The 21,260-nt window shown below is 39.8% G+C and overlaps 1 protein-coding gene across 1 annotated transcript in view; it reads left to right on the forward strand.

Moving 5' to 3' along the window:
- GRIN3A (glutamate ionotropic receptor NMDA type subunit 3A) overlaps nt 1–19,429 on the forward strand; it is a 463,270-nt gene extending 443,841 nt beyond the window's left edge. Inside the window, exon 9 of the mRNA XM_040361003.1 lies at nt 18,775–19,429. Within this exon, the coding sequence (XP_040216937.1) occupies nt 18,775–19,108 (334 nt within the window). The 3' untranslated portion in view covers nt 19,109–19,429. The remainder of the gene's footprint in view (nt 1–18,774) is intronic.
- Nucleotides 19,430–21,260: the final 1,831 nt, after the last annotated feature.

The raw sequence follows: 21,260 nt of genomic DNA on the forward strand, positions 1-21,260 counted from the left end.
CAGCGGCGTTAAGTTTTTGTCTTGTTTTGTTTTCAGTGTTTTAATTTTATTTATTTTTTTACTGTGATTATGATTTGTTTTATGTTTGTGAATGATGTATGATTGTGGGGGTGACATTCCTGCCGGAAAAGGGGTGTCACCCTCAGTTGTGGTGGAGAAGGGTTCCCCAGGACCAGGGAGAAGTGATCCCAGGTCCGTGTGAATGGTGTATGAATGTACAGTGACATAATTGGAGCCTTGGCGTGGCGTTGCTGCTCCCAAGTCCTGCATGGTGGGCTTGTGCTAATCCAATTTGATGAGGATGTGGGGTGTGTGCTAGGGACCACAGTGGTGTGCATGCATGAATTCTCATTGTGCCATGATTAATGTGTGTGTTTAACGTGCAAAGATGCCTACTGCGAGGCATTTCCTGACTGCTCTTCCCTCAGAAGATGGGGTAGCCTCGGTCAGAGGGGGATTGTCTGGTTCGGGGGTCAGGACATCGCGTATGTCAATCTCCAGGCCCCTTCTCACGGCGAAGTTGTGCAGCATGCAACATGCACCGATGATCTGGCACATGAAGTTTGAGGAATACAACAGGGTACCCCCAGACTTATCCAGGCATCGGAAACGGGACTTCAGGAGGCCAAAGGTGCGTTCCACCACTCCACGGGTATGTGCATGTGCTTCATTGTATCTTTCCTCTCCTGTGGTTTGGGGATTCCGGAATGGATTCATGAGATGGGGTCCAAGTGCATATGCAGAGTCACCTGGAAGGGAAAAGACAGGAGGATGTTAGTCATGCATGTGCCCCTCGTGATGTCTGCATCATGGGGGGGGGGGACAGTCATGCCTGACACCCATGTCACTCACCAACTAGCCAGTTGTCCCCATACATGTTCTGTTCAAATTCCATTGGGATGGGGCTTTGATGGTATATGTAGCTGTCATGGCTTGATCCTGGGTGTTTGGCACGGACGTGCCATATGAGGCATTGGGCATCGGCTATCACCTGTACGTTGATGGAATGCCAATGCTTGCGATTGCGGTATAGGGGCTCTGTCTCACGGGGGGGCCGTAGTTCCACATGCGTGGGAATCTGGCAATTCTGTAGAAATCACGCATTGCCTTCACCCGCAGGTCCTCCTGGGTGGGTCTGATGATTTGGTTGGCCATGCATCTCAGGATTTCGGGGATAACCTGGTGCACACATCTGCTAACGGAGGATTGTGCCATCCCAGCCACCACTCCACTTGTACGCTGAAAAGAGCCACTGGCAAGGAAATGCAGTGTTGCCAGTACCTTGACCAGTGGCTCCACTGCATGTGAGCGGTGTGTCTGGCTGGTGATGTCATCTTTCAGGGTTTTGGTAATTCCATGATGGCAGTAGGGGTGAATCTGAAGATGCGATACACCTCAGAATCACACATGCCAAAGACGTTTATGCGCGGTCGGTATATCCTCTCCCTTGCCCTCCTCTCCCGTGCCCTCCTCCTCCTCCATTCCCTCCTCCTTCTGCGCGCATCTAAAGCCAGTATTATAGCTATGACCATGGATGCCCCTGGCATGTTGGCATACAGATTGTTGTCCTGCAAGTGTGTGTGCTCAGCTCATCCCTAACAGTGTTGCTTTAGCTGACCTGCACACGTCTGGTGCAAAGTTAAAGCTGCTTTTATGAGGGGTAACTTTAGACCGGACGTACAGCTGATGTGCACAGCGTGTAGCCTGCGCCGGACAAACGTACTTTTGTTGATCGCCGTATCTTCCTCATTTGCATATACAAAACAATGGTGCGTCTAGCGTATTTTTGCGCCCATGATGCGCCGGTGTAGAAAAATTACGTCGGTCCGAAAAATCTGGTTTTCAGGCGTATCTCATTTTGGGGATACGGCGCATAGATAGGCCGGCGCATATTTACACTTACGCCGCGCATCTCGAGATACGCCGGCGTAAGTGCTTTGTGGATCTGGCCCAATGTGTGCAGTTCAACTATAGTTTCAAAAAAGCTCAATATATTTGGCACATATTTGTATCAAGTATTTCGAGGCAATATTTTTTTATTAAACCAGAGTTCATCAACCTGTCCTATTACTCTCTTAAATGTTCACTTTATTGTTTTAAACTTGGGTTAGGTTGATAAATAGACTTTTCTTTATTGTAAAGATATGGCTGATGCCATTACAGTATCATGAAAGATACACAGTGAAAGAAAACAGATCTAACAGATGATTTATTGGTACACACTAGGCAGCATCAATATATCATGTTATTATGAAACATGATGAACGGTTTTACCTGTGCTTCATACGCTCTAAGGCATAAGCAAGATACTTAATTTAATTGATGTCTAGGGAAAAAAATTATATTTGTCAAAATTTAAATGGAATTCTGACAAACATTTAGACTGCTTAATGGCTTTTCATGCAAGTTTGAACCACTAAGGCATAGAAATAGACTTCTGATAATAAATGTGGTATATTTGGTATAACGCTGTTGTGTTTTTTAATGAAAATAAAGGAAAGAGCTCAGAATGTTCAATGAGCAGAAAAATCTTTAAGCTTATTTATTGTTTTTCACTCTGGCTTGGAACTGCAATAGGATACTAAGTAAGCTATTTTAGGTGCATTTGCCTTTTAAGTTTAAAGGGAAAGTGTAAAACATTTTCAGTCAACGCATATTCTGCGTTATTGCTTAATTATTGTCTTTACAAAGTATACAACAAAAGTCTTACATCTGGGCAATTCAACTGATTGTTTGATGGAATGAAACATAATTCAATGGAAACATTTAGTGAAATCTCCAAAAAGATTGGCAGATGCAGAAATATAGCCATTTAAATTGATATGAAACTCTAAACTTCTATAAAAGTTCAGCTTTGGCATTGTCTTCACATTTAACCCTTTTGGTCAGCAAGGTTGCCAATCATGTTAAAGGTCAAAATCAACTTTTACAGGCAACAATAACATGACTGAGGTATGTGCAGATATTATGGCTGTTTTTCCTTTTCCCAGCCTTATTCTTTTAAACCCCACCCCAATCAAACAAACACCAATTCCCTTTTTGGGTTTTAAAACCCATAGCAGCCACTTTATTAAATATAAAATACAACTTTATTACCAAAATATAACTTTAGTTTTTATTTTACATATGTGAACATTAATACCCAACCCTCTTACAGTAATACAAGTATTAAAGTCTAGGATCTTAGAAGGCATAATTGTATCATACCGACTGACTGTATGCACCATCAAAATAGACTTAAAGGCCCTCATCCTCAACTACACTAGCTTGAGGACTATTACTAATAACCTCCCTGGAGGTATTCCCGAGTTTGGCTCGGGGTGAAATTTCAGAACTATTAGCGGTAACCCGCAGTATCCAGGCAGAGTTACTTACCTTGTCCCCTGGATCCTGTGATGCCTCCCCGCTGTGTGAGCGTGCTGTCTCCTCGCTCGATTCACACAGTGCCCGAGTGCCGCCAAGCTCTGTTCCCTGCGACGTTACGATGCATGGGGGGCGGAGATCGGCGCCAAATTCAAAAAAGTAAAAACACAGTACACATACAGTATACTGTAATCTTACAGATTACAGTACTGTATAAATAATTATACACCCCCTTTGTCCCTAGTGGTCTGTCCAGTGCCCTGAATGCACTTTTATATTATAAATACATTTTTTATGCCTTGAAATTTAGATTGTCCATAGCAACCAAAAAGTGTCCCTTGTGGTTTTAGACCAGCTAGAAAACAGCGATAATATATTAGAATCACTTGCAGAATTGAGCGATAGCGATTTGTGAGGAAATTCTTCATCAAACACTAAAAGTAATGACAGTGACAATTCTGCATTTAATAATCTTGTTTGGACAGATTTAAGTGAGTTGTTCCTAAGAATTGCAGGCCTACAATATAAAATGCCACATTTCCATGCAAAACTTGTACCGCTTTCAGCACCAAAAATCTGAAAGAATCATACCACCAGGGAGGTTAAGATACCCACGATACAGCCAAATGACTCATTAAACCATTACTGGCTTACATTTACCATAGTAGGTACACCCATACCTGAGATGGGCCTCCTTCTCCAAATGTTACTGTGACTGCCTTCCAAGACCGTGAGACTCATGCAAATTGCTACAACATTCCAGATAACATAAACAATCCCCCCACACATAATGCCCTACACAACAACCCTGTTTAACCACACAAGGACCACAAGGACCACAAGGACCTTGGCTTTAACCCTGAAAGAGAAGGAAACAAAACAACTGATCAAAGAGAGGGAGGGCAGGAGAAGCTCTTTCCAAGCTGTCCAGACTCTGACTAACCTTAAGAACTAGTATCACCCCCTATACTCCTCCATCTTTTGAAACACAACTAACCTTTAACCTGTTCTTTCCACCATCCTATACTGCCAACCCTGTCATGTCTGGCCTTCCCCTTATGATGTTCCTCCAGCTCCAGACCATATTCTTTTTCATATGATCTCAGCTGCCTATATGTATGGATTTGCTGTTTTTAAAACTGAATGTAATTTCTTTGCAAATTGCAAAATTTATTTTTTATGATATGTTCAGTTTGAATTTTCTAGAGGCTATGACATGTTTACATCAGGTAAAATTATTCAATATGATTCTACTGTGATGGGCATTACAATATAATGTTATACTTTACAAACTCCCAAGATCCAGATTATACAGAAACTAAATAACATATTTTACAGAGTGAAACTTATGCAAGCAAAAGTAAAACATATAAAACAAAACCCAAGGAAGGAAGAAAACGGGGCTGTAGGGCAGGATCAAGAATTCAGCAAAAAAAAAAGGCTGGAAAAAGATTAATGGGGATTTATAATCTAAGTGGAGTAGTATTAACAGACAAAGAAACAAATATATTGCAACTTGGATTAAAGTGTGGTCTGAAACGACCTATTAATAAATTTGATGGCCCGGATTCAGATACATTTACGTATCTATCCGCGGGCGTAACGTATCTTGGATACGTTACGCCGCCGAAACTTAGGGCGCAAGTTCCGTATTCATAAAGAACTTGCGCCCTAAGTTACGGCGGCGTAACGTATGTGCTCCGGCGTAAGCCCGCCTAATTCAAATGTGGATGATGTGGGCGTGTTTTACGAATCCCCACCATTTATACACTCCCCAAAATACATAAAGACCCTCTCAATCCTCCCGCAAGACCCATTGTCAATGGCATTGGGTCTGAAACGTCTAGGCTAGGACAATACTTGGACCAATTTCTACAGGAAAGTGTTAAAGCTACTAAAGCCTACTTGAGGGATACTAAAGATTTTTTACAAGCCCTACAAGATATGAAATTAGCAGGGAGGAATGAGGTCTTCTTGGTGACGTCTGATGTAACATCATTATATACCGTGATTCAACACGATGATGCTCTTTTAGCCCTTAATTGGACTTTAAGCCAGAGAGAAGATCTCCCACCACATCAGGAGGTTTTTTTAAGGGACAATTTAGATTTCTGTTTGTCGCACAATTATTTTTGGTTTGATAATTGTTTTTACACACAGAAAAAAGGAGTGGCGATGGGCGCTAAATTTGCGCCCAGTATCGCCAATCTCTTTATGGGAGAGTGGGAGGATAAGTATACTGGGCCAAATCCTCAAAAGGGATACGCAGGCGGAACTGCTGTTCAGCCTGCGTATCCCTGTGCCTATCTTTGGAACTGATCCTCAGAAGCAGTTTTCCAAAGATAGGCAGAAGATCTGACATCTGTAAGACACTTACACTGTCAGATCTTAGGATGCAGTACCGCATCCGCCGCTGGGGGCATTTCGCTTTTGAAATGCCGCTTTGCGCATGCAAATGAGGACTTACGGAGATCCACAAAGCTTTTCAGCTTTGTTTTTTCTGCGTAAGTTTACGTTTGCATACGTAAAATTAGGGATGCTTTTACAAAGTGTAAACTAGTTACACCTTGTAAAAACAGACCTTTTTTTTCGATCGCCGCTATTTTTTTTAAATTTAGAATTTTATTTTTCGGCGCGTAACTTTTTTTTTACCCGACGCAACTTTATTGTCCCGTCGCAATCCACAAAGCCCGGCGTAACGGAATTTCGCACGCTGCCCGTCGGGAAAATGACGTCACGAGCATGCGCAGTACGGCCGGCGCGGGAGTGCGCCTCATTTAAATTGTCATCGCCCCCTGCAGAAGAGGACCGCCTTGCGCCGGAGACATTTAAGTTACACGGCCGAAAATTTCTAGGTAAGTGCTTTGTGGATCGGGCACTTAGGTAGAAATTTTCCGCCAGTGTAACTTAAATGGTAAAAGTTAAGTTAGGCTACGTTTTTGTGGATTTGCCCCATTTTTTCTAATAGGAGGGCAGAATTATTGTTTTACAGGCGTTTTAAAGATGATGTGATGTTTTTATGGAAAGGATTGGAAGCATCTTTGGGAATGTTTTTAGATTCCCTTAACAAAAACCTGAATAACATTAAACTTACAAGCCAGTCCAGTCAAGAAACAATTGATTTTCTTGATGTGAGCATTTATAGGAATGGGGATGTTTTAGAAACAAAAGTATATTTTAAACCGACAGATCGGAACAGTTTTTTACCAATCCAGAGTGGCCATCATCCGGCTTGGTTAAAAAATATTCCTAAAGGCCAATTGATGCGGGTAAAGAGAAATTGTTCCACAGTCGAGGATTATGAGTCTCAATCTAAAATTCTGAAAAATAGATTTAGAGAAAAAGGATATGATGCCCAACAACTGGATGTAATATCGGAAGAGATAAAACTGATCCCATGGGTAGAGGTCCTAAGAGATGTGGCCAAGACGGCCTCTACTGGAAATCATGAATGTGGCTTTATTTCTTTGTTTCATGCTCAATATAAGGAAGTAGAAAATGTACTTATGCCCTCTACACACGATAGGTTAGTCTGATGAAAACGGTCTGATGGATTTTTCCATCAGTTATCCGATGAAACTGACTGATGATCAGTCGTGCCTACACACCATCAGTTAAAAAACCGATCGTGTCAGAACGCGGTGACGTAAAACACAACAACATGCTGAAAAAAATGAAGTTCAATGCTTCCAAGCATGCGTTGACTTGATTTTTGAGCATGCGTGGATTTTTAACCGATGGACGTACCTACAGATGATCGTTTTTTTCTATAGGTTTTTTATCCATCAGATAATTTTAAAACAAGTTCCTATTTTTTTAACCTATGGATAAATAACCGATGGGGCCCCCACACGATCGGTTTGGTCTGATGAAAACTGTCCATCAGACCGTTTTCATCAGACTAACCTATCGTGTGTACGCAGCATTAGGGATCATTGGCACATTTTGTGCCTCGATAAAACTCTGAAACCTGTACTTCCGATGACTCCAACATGTATTTATCGAAAGGCGCAGAGTATAGGAGATAAAGTAGTGAAAAAAGTCCTGGATCAGCCAACAAGATTATCATAATTTTGGGATAAAAAACTTTTTTTTTTGCCTGTAGAAAATGTAAATCTTGCAAATCAGTAGCAGAACCAATGAGAGGTATAGCGAACTTTAAATCTACTGTGAATAATAATGAATTTGCTATTAAGTAGTTTATGTAGTTTATGTTCTACTATGTCCATGTGGACTGATGTATGTAGGCCGAACTAAAAGGTGTTTGAAAGTGAGAATAGGTGAACACATTAAAAATATTACGATAGGTTTTAAAGACCACAACGTGTCACTCCACCATGATCAGGACCCCACTGGATTGAAATTCTGGGGTGTGGACCATATCAAGCCTGTTTGGAGAGGTAGCAATATGATTAGGGAATTGTCCAAACAAGAAACTCTATGGATATATCTATTAGACACACTCTTCCCAAAAGGGTTAAATGTAGAACTCAATATTAATTGTTTTATAAGCGATTATTAATGATGTATATTTAATATCTCCACTGGTTTATGAAAATTAACTTTTTTTTAGATATTTATGGGATATATATATATATATATATATATATATATATATATATATATATATATATATATATATATAAAAACATTTTTCTTGTCTTGAAGGATTTTAATACAATTAATATTGGATTAATTTTGAGATTATTTCAGACAATTTTAAATATTAGATTTTAATCTTAATATTGAATATTTTACCCTTGGCATATCAATGCGAGGAATATTAGAACCAATGTTTTTTTTTTTTTCAGTATTTAAAATTAACTAACATACTTTGTGAATATATACTTTTTTGCGTGTTCCCTATCAGATCTTTTTAGCGCTTATTTAAATTAGTTGTATTGGTATATTAATTTGGAAGTGAAATTATTGGGTTTTATATATATATATATATATATATATATATATATATATATATATATGTGTATATATATATATATATGTGTGTGTATATATATATATATATATATATATATATATATATATATATATGTGTGTTTTCATATTCAGATATATTCATCTATGAATTTTATATTTATTTATATATTTATCATATGTGCAAACAATTAATATTGCTTGATTTAATAGAAAGTAATATTGGTATATGTGACAGCTTTAAATTGTGTTATATGATTGATATTTTATAGCATGTCGAATTTACAGCTTGACCCCAGTGATTGAAAGCCCTATTACATCCGCTTGTTCGATCTGGTAGAAGATGTAGGGAAACAAGGGGTTAACGCTGAGCACGCCCAGCATGCAGATCAATCACTATTTAAACTGTGTTGTCGAATCGTGAGGCCACGCCCTCAGAGGAAGTCGAGAGGACGAAACGTCAGGGCGTGACCTTACGATACACAGGAAACATTGTGCTGTGTGCTATGTTCCAGCTGCGCTCTATTGTGGGTGAACAGGGCTGTGTCTATCTACGGTGGACGGGACAGACACATGCTGATTATCCCGCAGTGAGCATTTGATGCCCGGCCATTTGATTGTTATTTAAACAATCTTTTAAATGAATGCTGCTAATAATGTCAGTAAGCTGAACAATGCAGTTTGTGGAATAAAGACTTAAAGCTGTATTACACCATCTCCAGTCTTTTCTTTGCTCTTACAACCGGTGGATATTAGCGTGCTGATTGTTCTCAGGCTTTGGATTTGGAGGAAATCAGATGGTGCAGAGGTTCAGAGCATGTTGAACTCTACCTTCTGGTGAGTAGATACCCATTAGGGGAGAATGACACAGGAGAAGCCTGAAGTGTGGAGTGTGCACATTTGATGTCACCTGCAGCGGAGAACTTACCACTCTTTTAGAGCACTTCTTTCACTGGACTCTTGCTTACATCCCTTCATCTTAATATCAATTCCTTCTATGCATGGTCATAGGAAAGAGGGATCACAGTCTATAGTGACAACTAGCGCTGCTGTAGTAACGGATAAGAATTGTATTGCCTATTGTAATTTACTATAATTTTAGATGTTTTGTATTTTAAGCGGCTGCTGAAAGTTTTATATTAAATGACTTATGGTAACATTTAGTCATTGGTTTTCTGTTATAAGTTCCTATTTTGCCCTTAGCGCCGAGATAGTGAAAGTAGGCCTGGATCCTCACTATATTAGTATGTTAAAAGGAAAACATAGAGCTTAAAAATAGGTGAATTTCTGATTGAAAATCAACTCTTGGTGACTGCAAACCAATTAGACAATACAAAGTATGCTAACTCATGGTAAGCATTCATGCTATAGATGATATGAGTGCAGTTAACTAAGATCTGATTGGTTAACTGCATGCCGACCAGCGCATAACGATATACATTGGCACAATGGCACTGCTGCGCAAATGGGCATACAGGTAGGTCCCCTTTAAAACGTGGCTTAGTGAGCGTGTGCACTGCCAGTGGGGCAAACGCGCACCCGATGCATGCTCCATGACCATGCCTGCGGGACCCGCAGACTTGATGTCCCGCGATCGCATCACAGAGCTGCAGAATGGGGAGATGTCTATGTAAACAAAGCAGTTTCCTTGTTCTGCCTAGTGACGTGACAGAGATCTACTGCTTCCTGTGATTGGGAGCAGTGATCTCTGTCATGTCACTTGTAGCCCATCCCTCCCACATCCCACAGTTAGAATCACTCCCTAGGACGCAATTAACCCCTCATTTTTAACCCCTTCCCTGACAGTGTCATTTACACAGTAATCAGTGCATTGTTATAGCACTGATCGCTGTAAAAATTACAATGGTCCCAAAATAGTGTTAAAAGTGTCCGATGTGTCCGCCATAATGTCGCAGTCATGATAAAAATTGCAGATCGCCGCTATTACTAATAGAAACAAATATTTAAAAAAATGCCATAAATCTATCCCCTACAGCTCCCGGTCCTCGTTCTGTAACAAGTGATCTCAGGTGCCCGGCGGTGATCACACCCGCCGGGCATGCGCGTCAGGATCAGGGACGAGCGGGGGGCACGCACACGCCCCTAGTGGCCACTTCGCGAGGTGACGTATAGCTACGTGCTCTCACGCAGGGGAGCCGACCTGCCGCCGTATAACTGTGGTGGCTGGTCGGCAAGTAGTTAAAGCTAGGGGTTGAAGGTATGTTGTAATACCTCCTCCCTTAGTAGCTTAATGCATTCCTATATGTGAGAGATATGATGTAGTGAACCTCCAAACTCTTTTTCTCTGATTAGAGTGACGCCTGGGGTCCAGTACTGAAAATCACATGACATAGAGAAGTGCATTGAAATCTTTTCCCTTAACCGCAGTTGTGGTTCACTCTCGTTCACTGTAGTTTGTGACATAGGTTTGGAGAGCGAGGGAACCCCGGAGAGATCGTGTGGTTCTGACAGGCATGTGAGGAGGAGAGCCACGCCAACATTTCACGGCCGCTGTCGGCGCCATCTTGGCCGCTTGCCAGGTCTGCTGAGGGATAGTAATCTGTGAGCCGCCTGGGCAGATTAGTGGTCTTTCTTCTTTTTAACATGGTCCACTGGCTTCACAGGAGGATTAGGCTGTCAGGTGGGCAGTTTTCCCTTCTCTGGAGCTGCTGTGATTGTTGCTCTGGCTGTTTTAACTGCGGAGCAGTGGATCTAGTCAGCCATCTGCACCAGCCGTCAAGCCACGCCCCCAAATACACAATATTTTGTACTTGTTGCTATAATAAATATCTCCATTTTTTTTTTAGGTACATTTTTTTCCTCAGTTCTTCTACATATTTTTGGTATAAAAAAATCGCCATAAGCATATAATGATTGGTTTGCACAAAAGTTATAGCATCTACAAAATAGGGGAAAGATTTATGGCATTTTTTTTTTTTTTTTTACTAGTAATGATGGTAAATTTACTAGTAGTGTCAGTATGGGTATGGGACGGGTGTACTAGTAGTGTCAGTATGGTGGACAGATCGGACACTTTTGACAAATTTTTGGGACCATTGACAATTATACAGTACAGCGATCAGTGCTATAAAAATGCACTGATTACTGTGTAAATGTCACTGGTAGGGAAGGGGTTAACAACTGGGGGGCGATCAAGGGGTTAACTGTGCATCCTAGTGTGTGCTCTAACTGTGGAGGGAGGGGACTGACTATAGGAGATGACAGATTGTGGTTCCGAGCTACTAAGAACTCACAATCTCTCTCTCCTCTCCTCACAGAACTGGGATGTGTGTGTTTACACAGACACGCCTCTGTTCTGCCTCTCGTGCCTGTGATTGCTGTGCAGTGGGCGTGCGTGCTATCCCGCTTAAAGGAGCCAATGTACAGCTAAGACGGCTCACAGGATTGTGCCAACCTGTCGCAGTATAATGATGGTGGCTGGTCAGCAATGGGTTAAAGTTGTAGTTACAATTAAAACAATATGCAACATTCAAATGTAATATGTGCCTTATTTAAAACAAATACATTTTTGAATTACTTTTAAGATTTGGACATAATAAAAAATATATGCATATAAAAAAAATATTAATGTTCCATAAAGCTGGCAAATGGCAATACATGGATCAAATTTTGACCCGTTCAGCAGGGACTTTTTATCTATTTATGAGCAGGGTGGTTGTACAGAAGTTAATCTACCAATTGACTTCTGCACACCCACCTTGTCAGATTTTTGCAACTCGATCAGCTTGGCCTGTAGCTGATTAGTGTATTTTGATGATGGGGAAGTCTCCCTGTTTCCAGAGTACGATAGCTAAATGAGGAGTTTTCCCCCATCCACCTCAAATGTGTAGTTTGGGGAATCAAGTCAGATTCACCCACTGATTTAAAAAAAAAGAACTGATTCATGTATGGGCTGTATGTTGCATAATTCTCAGTGTATTTACAAATAACACAAGGGTTTTAATTATCTAGTTATTGCAGTAGTTGAAATCATTTATTTTGCTGTTTGTTGCATCCAAAGATCAATTGTTTTCTATAATGACAGTAATTGTAATAAAACTGAAATTTTATGATTAGCAAACCTTTTTATTTTTGTATCGCAAATTATTTGTGTTACTGTCATAGAACTAAACAACACCATACTGTTCTAAAATGACATTTATTTTGGTTCCCTCTATTGCCTAATTTAGCTTACACAGTTATCTTGAAAATATAGGTTAATTACAGAGCAAACAACAGTTTAGAACTGGAAGAGCCATACCGTATGTGATGCATGATTACTTTTCAATTAAATGCACCATTTACTCTGCACACTTGGTGTCCTTATTTCAATTTTGTATAAAGATTAAGTAATGGCTACTGAATAAACAGAAAAAAGAGATGTCATGAGTTAATGAGATTTCCATGATGTTGAAAATGTATATCTAACTTTTTCCCACAAACTGTGATGTCTTCAGTGTCTTATAAATTGCCTAACTTTTGCGTTATGTCATGGATTTAACAAGCTGCAATTACCGTACCTACCAAGCTTGTCTTCATTCCTACTTTAAGAAGGAATGAGGTTTTTAAGTCATAGCTCATCAACTAGTTCAAACTTAAAGGGAAATTTGCAACGGGGAAAAAAAAAATGAAAGGATACCATTGTTGAATTTTTTATGAAAATGTTAGTTGCATGGTTGTCTTTGAATTTAGTACTCTCTGGTTGTTATTTACTAAAAAATAAAGACGGTTTACTTTTCCAGGTGAATATTCACTATATAGCTTGATAAACAATACAAAGGTGTGTTGCTTTGAATACCCAGCTGTGTATAAAGGAATTAAAAAAAATATAGATTTTTGTTTGCAAACGATTGAATGACTTGAACGCAAAATCACCTTATTTACCAAGCTAAGTGAACCTTCACTTTGCTAAGTGAGCAGTTGAGGATAGGTTAGCTAGCTGGTTGTGGAGGTTTCCTAGTATTTATTGTTTTCTCTACTACTTGTCAATCAGTATGAAAATAAGTGTAAATTGCCCAAACGAGGACACAAACAATGCTATAAACATTCCGCAAAATTTGTCTGAAGTTGGGATTTAGGAAAAAAATAATAACGCATTCAAAGATTGAAGTGAATATATAGTATTAAATACATGATGTATATAGTGTAAAAATATGTTGAGACTCATTTTTAAATATGATCTGAAATATTTTAAAAACATTTACTAATGCTGTATTAAATAATAGAAACTACCAAACAATGCCAAGTTTGAGAAACTTCTTTGTCATAAGGACCTTAACCTTGCATACCAGTTCACATTTTCTCATCTGTTGCAATAAGTTGTAATTTATTTTTTATATAGAGTACACAAATAACTGAATCTAAAGGATATTAAAGTGGTTGCAAACCCTTACAGACCACTTTTACCTACACGTAAGCCTAGATTAAAGGGTCACTAAAGGAATTTTTTATTTTAGCTAAATAGCTTCCTTTACCTTACTGCAGTACTGGTTTCATGTTCTCATTGTTCGTTTTTGCTTTGAAGTAGCTGTAATTCTGCTGTGATCTCCACACTTCCTGATTGTCTGTTTCCTTATAACCATGGTACTGGGAGCTTTTCACGGTGGTCTAAGCTGTCATTACTGTGTGTCTAAAACTCCTCAGAACCAATCAGATTCATTTTAAAAACAAAACACTGCCCTGGATTTGTTTGTTTTTGTTCTGTGAGTCTTCCAGACTCACCTCTCACCCGGAACTTCATGTATGTACCTTTAAAACCGAAAGTGAAACGAGAGGCACATTATATGATTGAATTTAATCTGTTTTTAATCATTTTTAAAAGGAATCAGTTAACTTTTCTGTCTCTATACCCTGTAAACAGTCATTTCAGCAAAAAAAAAAATTCCTTTAGTGACCCTTTAAGGTTTACCTGTAGGTGCAAGAAATATCTCCTAAACCTACACGGTTTAGGAGATATTTGCAAAAAAGACAGGCACCGATGTCTACGGCACATGCACAGTAGACAACGGTGCAGGCGCACTGTAGAAACCTTTAGAAATGGCGAGCGTGCCGTGACTGGCGGCTCCCATTCGTGGGAGTGACGTCATTGCGGTTCTGGCCAGTCACAGCGCCGGAGCCACGATAGCCGGAAGTCACTCCGGGAGAGATGGCGTTGACGGAAGAGGGGAACGAGGACCGCTGTCAGGTAAGTAATTCTTTGTCTTGCAGGGTGTTTTTTTTTTTTTTTGCAGAGGGCTTACTTCCTCTTTAATGGGCATTTGGTAATAACCCAACAGTGGACCGTTAGCAATGAAACTGTAGGTAGCATTTAGTCCTTGTAAGGGATGTTAATGAGCAATTTGAACTGTGGGATTGGTCATAGATAGTTTGTTCTTGTGCTCCACTTATAGACATGACATAGTTGGCGGGGGGGGGGGGGGACTGGAAGTGTTTTACTCCTACTCAGGTGTCCCCTTGGTTTTTATTACAATATACAGGTCATTCTCAAAAAATTAGCATATTGTGATAAAGTTCATTATTTTCTGTAATGTACTGATAAACATTAGACTTTCATATATTTTAGATTCATTACACACAACTGAAGTAGTTCAAGCCTTTTATTGTTGTAATATTGATGATTTTGGCATACAGCTCATGAAAACCCAAAATTCCTATCTCAAAAAATTAGCATATTTCATCCGACCAATAAAAGAAAAGTGTTTTTAATAAAAAAAAAAGTCAACCTTCAAATAATTATGTTCAGTTATGCACTCAATACTTGGTCGGGAATCCTTTTGCAGAAATGACTGCTTTAATGCGGCGTGGCATGGAGGCAATCAGCCTGTGGCACTGCTGAGGTGTTATGGAGGCCCAGGATGCTTCGGTAGCGGCCTTAAGCTCATCCAGAGTGTTGGGTCTTGCGTCTCTCAACTTTCTCTTCCCAATATCCCACAGATTCTCTATGGGGTTCAGGTCAGGAGAGTTGGCAGGCCAATTGAGCACAGTAATACCATGGTCAGTAAACCATTTACCAGTGGTTTTGGCACTGTGAGCAGGTGTCAGGTCGTGCTGAAAAATGAAATCTTCATCTCCATAAAGCTTTTCAGCAGATGGAAGCATGAAGTGCTCCAAAATCCCCTGATAGCTAGCTGCATTCACCCTGCCCTTGATAAAACACAGTGGACCAACACCAGCAGCTGACATGGCACCCCAGACCATCACTGACTGTGGGTACTTGACACTGGACTTCAGGCATTTTGGCATTTCCCTCTCCCCAGTCTTCCTCCAGACTCTGGCACCTTGATTACCGAATGACATGCAAAATTTGCTTTCATCCGAAAAAAGTACTTTGGACCACTGAGCAACAGTCCAGTGTTGCTTCTCTGTAGCCCAGGTCAGGAGCTTCTGCCGCTGTTTCTGGTTCAAAAGTGGCTTGACCTGGGGAATGCGGCACCTGTAGCCCATTTCCTGCACACGCCTGTACACGGCGGCTCTGGATGTTTCTACTCCAGACTCAGTCCACTGCTTCCGCAGGTCCCCCAAGGTCTGGAATCGGTCCTTCTCCACAATCTTCCTCAGGGTCCGGTCACCTCTTCTCGTTGTGCAGCGTTTTCTGCCACACTTTTTCCTTCCCACAGACTTCCCACTGAGGTGCCTTGATACAGCACTCTGGGAACAGCCTATTCGTTCAGAAATTTCTTTCTGTGTCTTACCCTCTTGCTTGAGGGTATCAATGATGGCCTTCTGGACAGCAGTCAGGTCGGCAGTCTTACCCATGATTGCGGTTTGGAGTAATGAACCAGGCTGGGAGTTTTTAAAAGCCTCAGGAATCTTTTGCAGGTGTTTAGAGTTAATTAGTCGATTCAGATGATATGCTAATTTTTTGAGATAGGAATTTTGGGTTTTCATGAGCTGTATGCCAAAATCATCAATATTAAAACAATAAAAGGCTTGAACTACTTCAGTTGTGTGTAATGAATCTAAAATATATGAAAGTCTAATGTTTTTCAGTACATTACAGAAAATAATGAACTTTATCACAATATGCTAATTTTTTGAGAATGACCTGTATATTACTGTAATGTCTAGTGCATTATCAGAGATTCCATGCATAAAATGTGGAATAATACAAAATGGATACTTACAAAAGTAAAAAGTAAAAAAGCATTAAAACCACAAGACACTGTGCAGTGAAGAAATCACATAACTCACAACTGTGCTAGGCTAGTGAGCTAACGTGTTTTTGGGGGGGGGCGTGCCCCCTTCCTCAGGTATCTACAAACAATGCTTTTGTACTTTTTAATATTGTAAGTACCCATTTAGTCTTCTTCCACATTTTATACATTCAGTCTCTGGTAAAGCACCACGTGTTTGCGCCCTCCTGTGTGTTTTCTTCCCGTCTGAGGGGGGCTGCATCAACTGAGCATTCCTGGTACATGTCTTACTGGTGTCTGCCTGGACTATTACATTTTTATGCTGTGGCAGATCTCTGAGCACTTGAAGTGATTGTGTGTTTTTACAATATATTTTATACCTAGGCAGGTAGAGACTAGATGAAGAACATGAGAACAGCTGGGCAATCTGTGCCAATCCTGTGGAATGGTTGCAATCGGGCAACCAATCCACAGGGTCAGATGCGAAGGTCAGAATGTCAGTCCACACAGCAAAGATTTAGTCATCACAACAAGCTAAGTAGACAACAGAAATATAGATAATTACGGTAACTGGCAGCACACCCATAAGTCAGGCAACTATTGATAATAGTGCGATTTTTTTTAAAGGGTTGGCAACCAATTAAGATAACATAAGGAAGTACAACCAAAGATGAGTGATCTTGTAACAGAGGTACATGTAATTGTGCATGTACTGAGAGACAGACAAGAACACCCCATCTGAGTGCATAAAAAGAATGGAGCTGAGCAGATGTTGTATCTGATTGGTAAAAGTAAGGAAGAGGCATGTCTGTTACCTCCATTTACTTGTTGCTTGCAGTCACACTGACTCTTTTGCTACATTACTTGTAGCCACTTACTGTATTTCCAATATGATCTGTAACTTTCTTCCATGATTCTGCGTCTGTTAAAAATGAATATTTTGCAACTTGCCTCTCTATAAATGTGCTGCCTGCATTCGATTTTTGAAGGGTTTTTTAAAATTTAATGTCACCCTAAAATCCAGCCAGGATCGTTGTTGTTACCATAGGGTATGACTACAGGACACCTCCCCTTGTCTTCATACCATAAAAACAAGGGGGCAGATCCACAAAAGTATTACGCCGGCGTATCTCTTGATACGCCGCGTAATTTAAAATTTTGCGCTTTTTGCGGCTAGATCCGACAGGCGTACGTCTTAGTACGCCGTCGGATCTAAGCTGCAATTTTTCGGCGGCCGTTAGGTGGCGTTTCCGTCGAATTCCACGTCGAGTATGCAAATTAGCTAGTTACGGTGATCCACGAACGTACGTCCGGCCGGCGCATTGTTTTTACGTCGTTTGCGTTCGGCTTTTTCCGGCATATAGTTAAAGCTGCTATTATGAGGCGTACTCAATGTTACGTATGACCGTCGTTCCCGTGTCCAATATTTATTTTTTTACGTCGTTTGCGTAAGTCGTTCGTGAATAGGAATTTGCATAGAATGACGTCACCGTCGCAAGCATTGGCTGGCTCCGGTTTAATTTCGAGCATGCGCACTGGGATACCCCCACGGACGCATGCGCAGTTAAAAAAAACATTGTTTACGTCGGGTCACGACGTATTTACATAAAACACGCCCCCATTACAGAGATTTGAATGGCGCGCCATTACGCCGCCAAAGATACACTACGCCGCCGTAACTTAGGGCGCAAATTCTTTGAGGATTGGAAAAAAAAATTACGGCGGCGTAGTGTATCTTAGATACGCTGCGCCCGGCGCAGAGGTACGTGGATCTGGCCCAAGGTGTTCTGTAGTCTACAGAGATAGCTGGTAACTTTGTAAAGCCTCATACACACGATCAGATTATGAGACAAATTTCCATCTGTTTTTTGTTAGTCTCTTTTTGAAATTGAAGAGGTTAATTTCATATCAAAATTCTCTTACGACAGAATTCAACTTCAGAAGTGATGTCATGTGTTGAATTGTTTTGTATGTATTTTTTTAATTTTTTAATTTCTGAGATTGCATAGTCTTGCTCTTATGATTTTTTTTCGAACTAAAACTGTACTAATTATATGACAATTGGACACGTTCACGTTCGTCGAAAGCACCATACTAACGATCCGAAAATCGGCAGATCGTTCGCCTGACTAAATTTTGTGTGTACGGCCCTTTACTGATAAGAGAGCAGAGTGCTTAGAAATTATCATCTTGCAACATTTCTGGAAGAACAAATATAACAAAACACTTTCATGGTTATATTTAGCAGGCCAAAAAAAATCTAAAAAAATATTGTTATGGTTTACATACACATTGATGTTAAAATGAATTTGTATTTATTGAAATGTTGCCTATTGTATTTCAGATGTAATACAGGGAACAGTCAGCAACGCGTGTGGAATACTGGCAACCAAAGCTGTAACAGGCGAAAATATATACACAAAGAAGCACACAACGAATTAACTTTCCGGCATCAGCAAGATTTGCCTCTACCCCAGTTAAGGAGAGAGACTCCAAAATTGCTCACCACCACTAATGGGAAAGCAGAATCCCTTAACATGCCTAGAAACTCAGTGGTTCAAGAACTGTCAGAGCTGGAAAAACAAATAGAGGTTATAAAACAAGAACTGCACATAGCTATGAGCAGAAAGAATGAACTGGAAGAGTACCAGAGGAAAAACAGGACTGCTAAGTCTTAAAAGCAGCTTCCAAGTCTTAACATTAAGAAACTTTATGACCGATATAAGTCATGTCAAAGACAGACTCTTTTTGGTCACTACACAGGAAATCTACATGAATCATTTCTCTACTTCTGATGAGATTTGTTTGTCTTTTTTTGTAAGATATAACATGTATTTCTCTAGTGCGTGAACTTTCATCCAGTATTAAAATGTGACCTTGGACTCTTTTCAATTGAGAACCACTTCTTCTCTTCTGTCCCCTCTATGGTATTAAATGAAGGTTTTCACTTCTAAGCCCCTTAGTGTGCATTAATAAAACTAAAATGGTTTTGAATTATTTCCACCGAGTCCTTTGCTAGTATTTTTAACTTTTATGAAGGAAATCTGCATTTAATGTGTGTCTGTGAAATTGAAATTTCAGCAGTTTGAGGCTAGTGGAGAACGAGGGTGAAAAATTAATTACTCGCCTGCTCTGTAATGGACTTCTGAAGGAAGTACAGCAACCTATTTGATGATATTGAAAACTGATTACATTTTTGAAGAGGTCAATGAAAGACAATAATAAAGATTTTATGTTTATTGGACTTGGGAGTATTTCAGAAAAGTTTCCAAGTAGAAACTTAATGATCAATGTTTGCACTTTGGCATATGTGTTGAGAAAATAAAGTTTATGGTAAAACTGTTAGAAACAGGAAAAGTGTGAAGAAAAAATACACTCAGATCTTTGCTTTAATTTATTTCTTGACACTCATTCCAGATTGACAAATGTATACCTAATGGCACTTAGTTGGTGGATGTGAAAAAGTTTGCTGTACCTTTCACAATTTAAATGTTTATTGATTTTGATATGTACTGTTAGTCCATGCACACAGGGCTGAATAATAATGAAGAGCCACCAGTGAAATATTTCAGAACTGCTGAAATGTAACTGTAAAGTACATTTATCATGCAGACAAAGTAAAGGGAATCTCTCATGAGGAAAAACACCTGTGAGATTAAGCTCTGATGGAAGTAGTCGCTTCCTCTATCAGTCATACAGTAGTTCAATAACATTAAAGCTAAACCTTCTCACTGTTTTGATATCAGTATCCAATACATATTCGAGCATTGGATGTTTCCATTTACACCTAATGACATTGAAGCTTTGCTTTGTGACAGAGTCGTTTTAAAGGTTCAGTCCACACAGAACTGTCAGTTTTGTTGTAGGTTCCTAAACCAATAACTTATTTTATCGCTTTGGGAATCCATCATATAAATCCACCTGCTGTTGTTTCTTAAGCCTCGTACACACGACCGAGAAACTTGACGGGCGAAACACATCGTTTTGCTTGTTGAGTTCCTTGTTAGGCTGTCGAGGATCTTCGCGAGCCAAATTTCTCCATTGCCGTCGAGGAAAAAGAAGACATGCTCTCTTTTTGGCTCGACGAGATCCTCGACAGTTTCCTCAACGAAAATGTACACACGACCGGGTTTCCTCGGCAAAAAAAAAAACAGCAAGTTTCTTGCTGTTTTTTGCCGAGAAACTCAGCCGTGTGTACGAGGCTTTATACTGCTTTCTGCTATGTAGTCTAATTAAAATGATGGAAGAAGTTTGGAGAATGGAGCCTTTAACCTGACAGTTTATACCACCACTATATGAAATATTCATTTTAGAAGACTGACCTTTAAATGTAGGGGGTGTACGTGTGATTCTACACAGTGAGGAAATTAATTTACTATTTATGAGAATATAGTTGATCTACATACTTCCTAGTGACATCAGTGTGGCATAAGACAAAGGCCACAAGTAGTACAACATTGTAGTTCCTGCATTATGTAACACTGATATTATAAGTTTCTTGTGAATTGGTAATTGTATTCCTTGTTCAATCCATCATAAAAACACTTTAACATGGAATAGAGAAACTGGTATACCAATAACAGTGTACAATGAGCCACTAAAATCACATGATTGTGGTGTTTAAAAAAAAACTCATGCTATTTTTCTTGTTACCCCATCTATACCTGTACAGTATACAGTTGTACGTTTTTTTTTAAATACTCCTGCTAGCTCTCCAGTAGTCTTTAGTTAACAACTGGCAAAAAAAAAAAGAAAAGAAAGAGTGCGCCAATCTGAGTGCAGTAAGCCCAAATTTAATAACTGAAATAAAATCAAATAAATATACATATG

Source organism: Rana temporaria, chromosome 1 (genome assembly GCF_905171775.1).
Source record: "Rana temporaria chromosome 1, aRanTem1.1, whole genome shotgun sequence".
Classification (NCBI taxonomy): domain Eukaryota; kingdom Metazoa; phylum Chordata; class Amphibia; order Anura; family Ranidae; genus Rana; species Rana temporaria.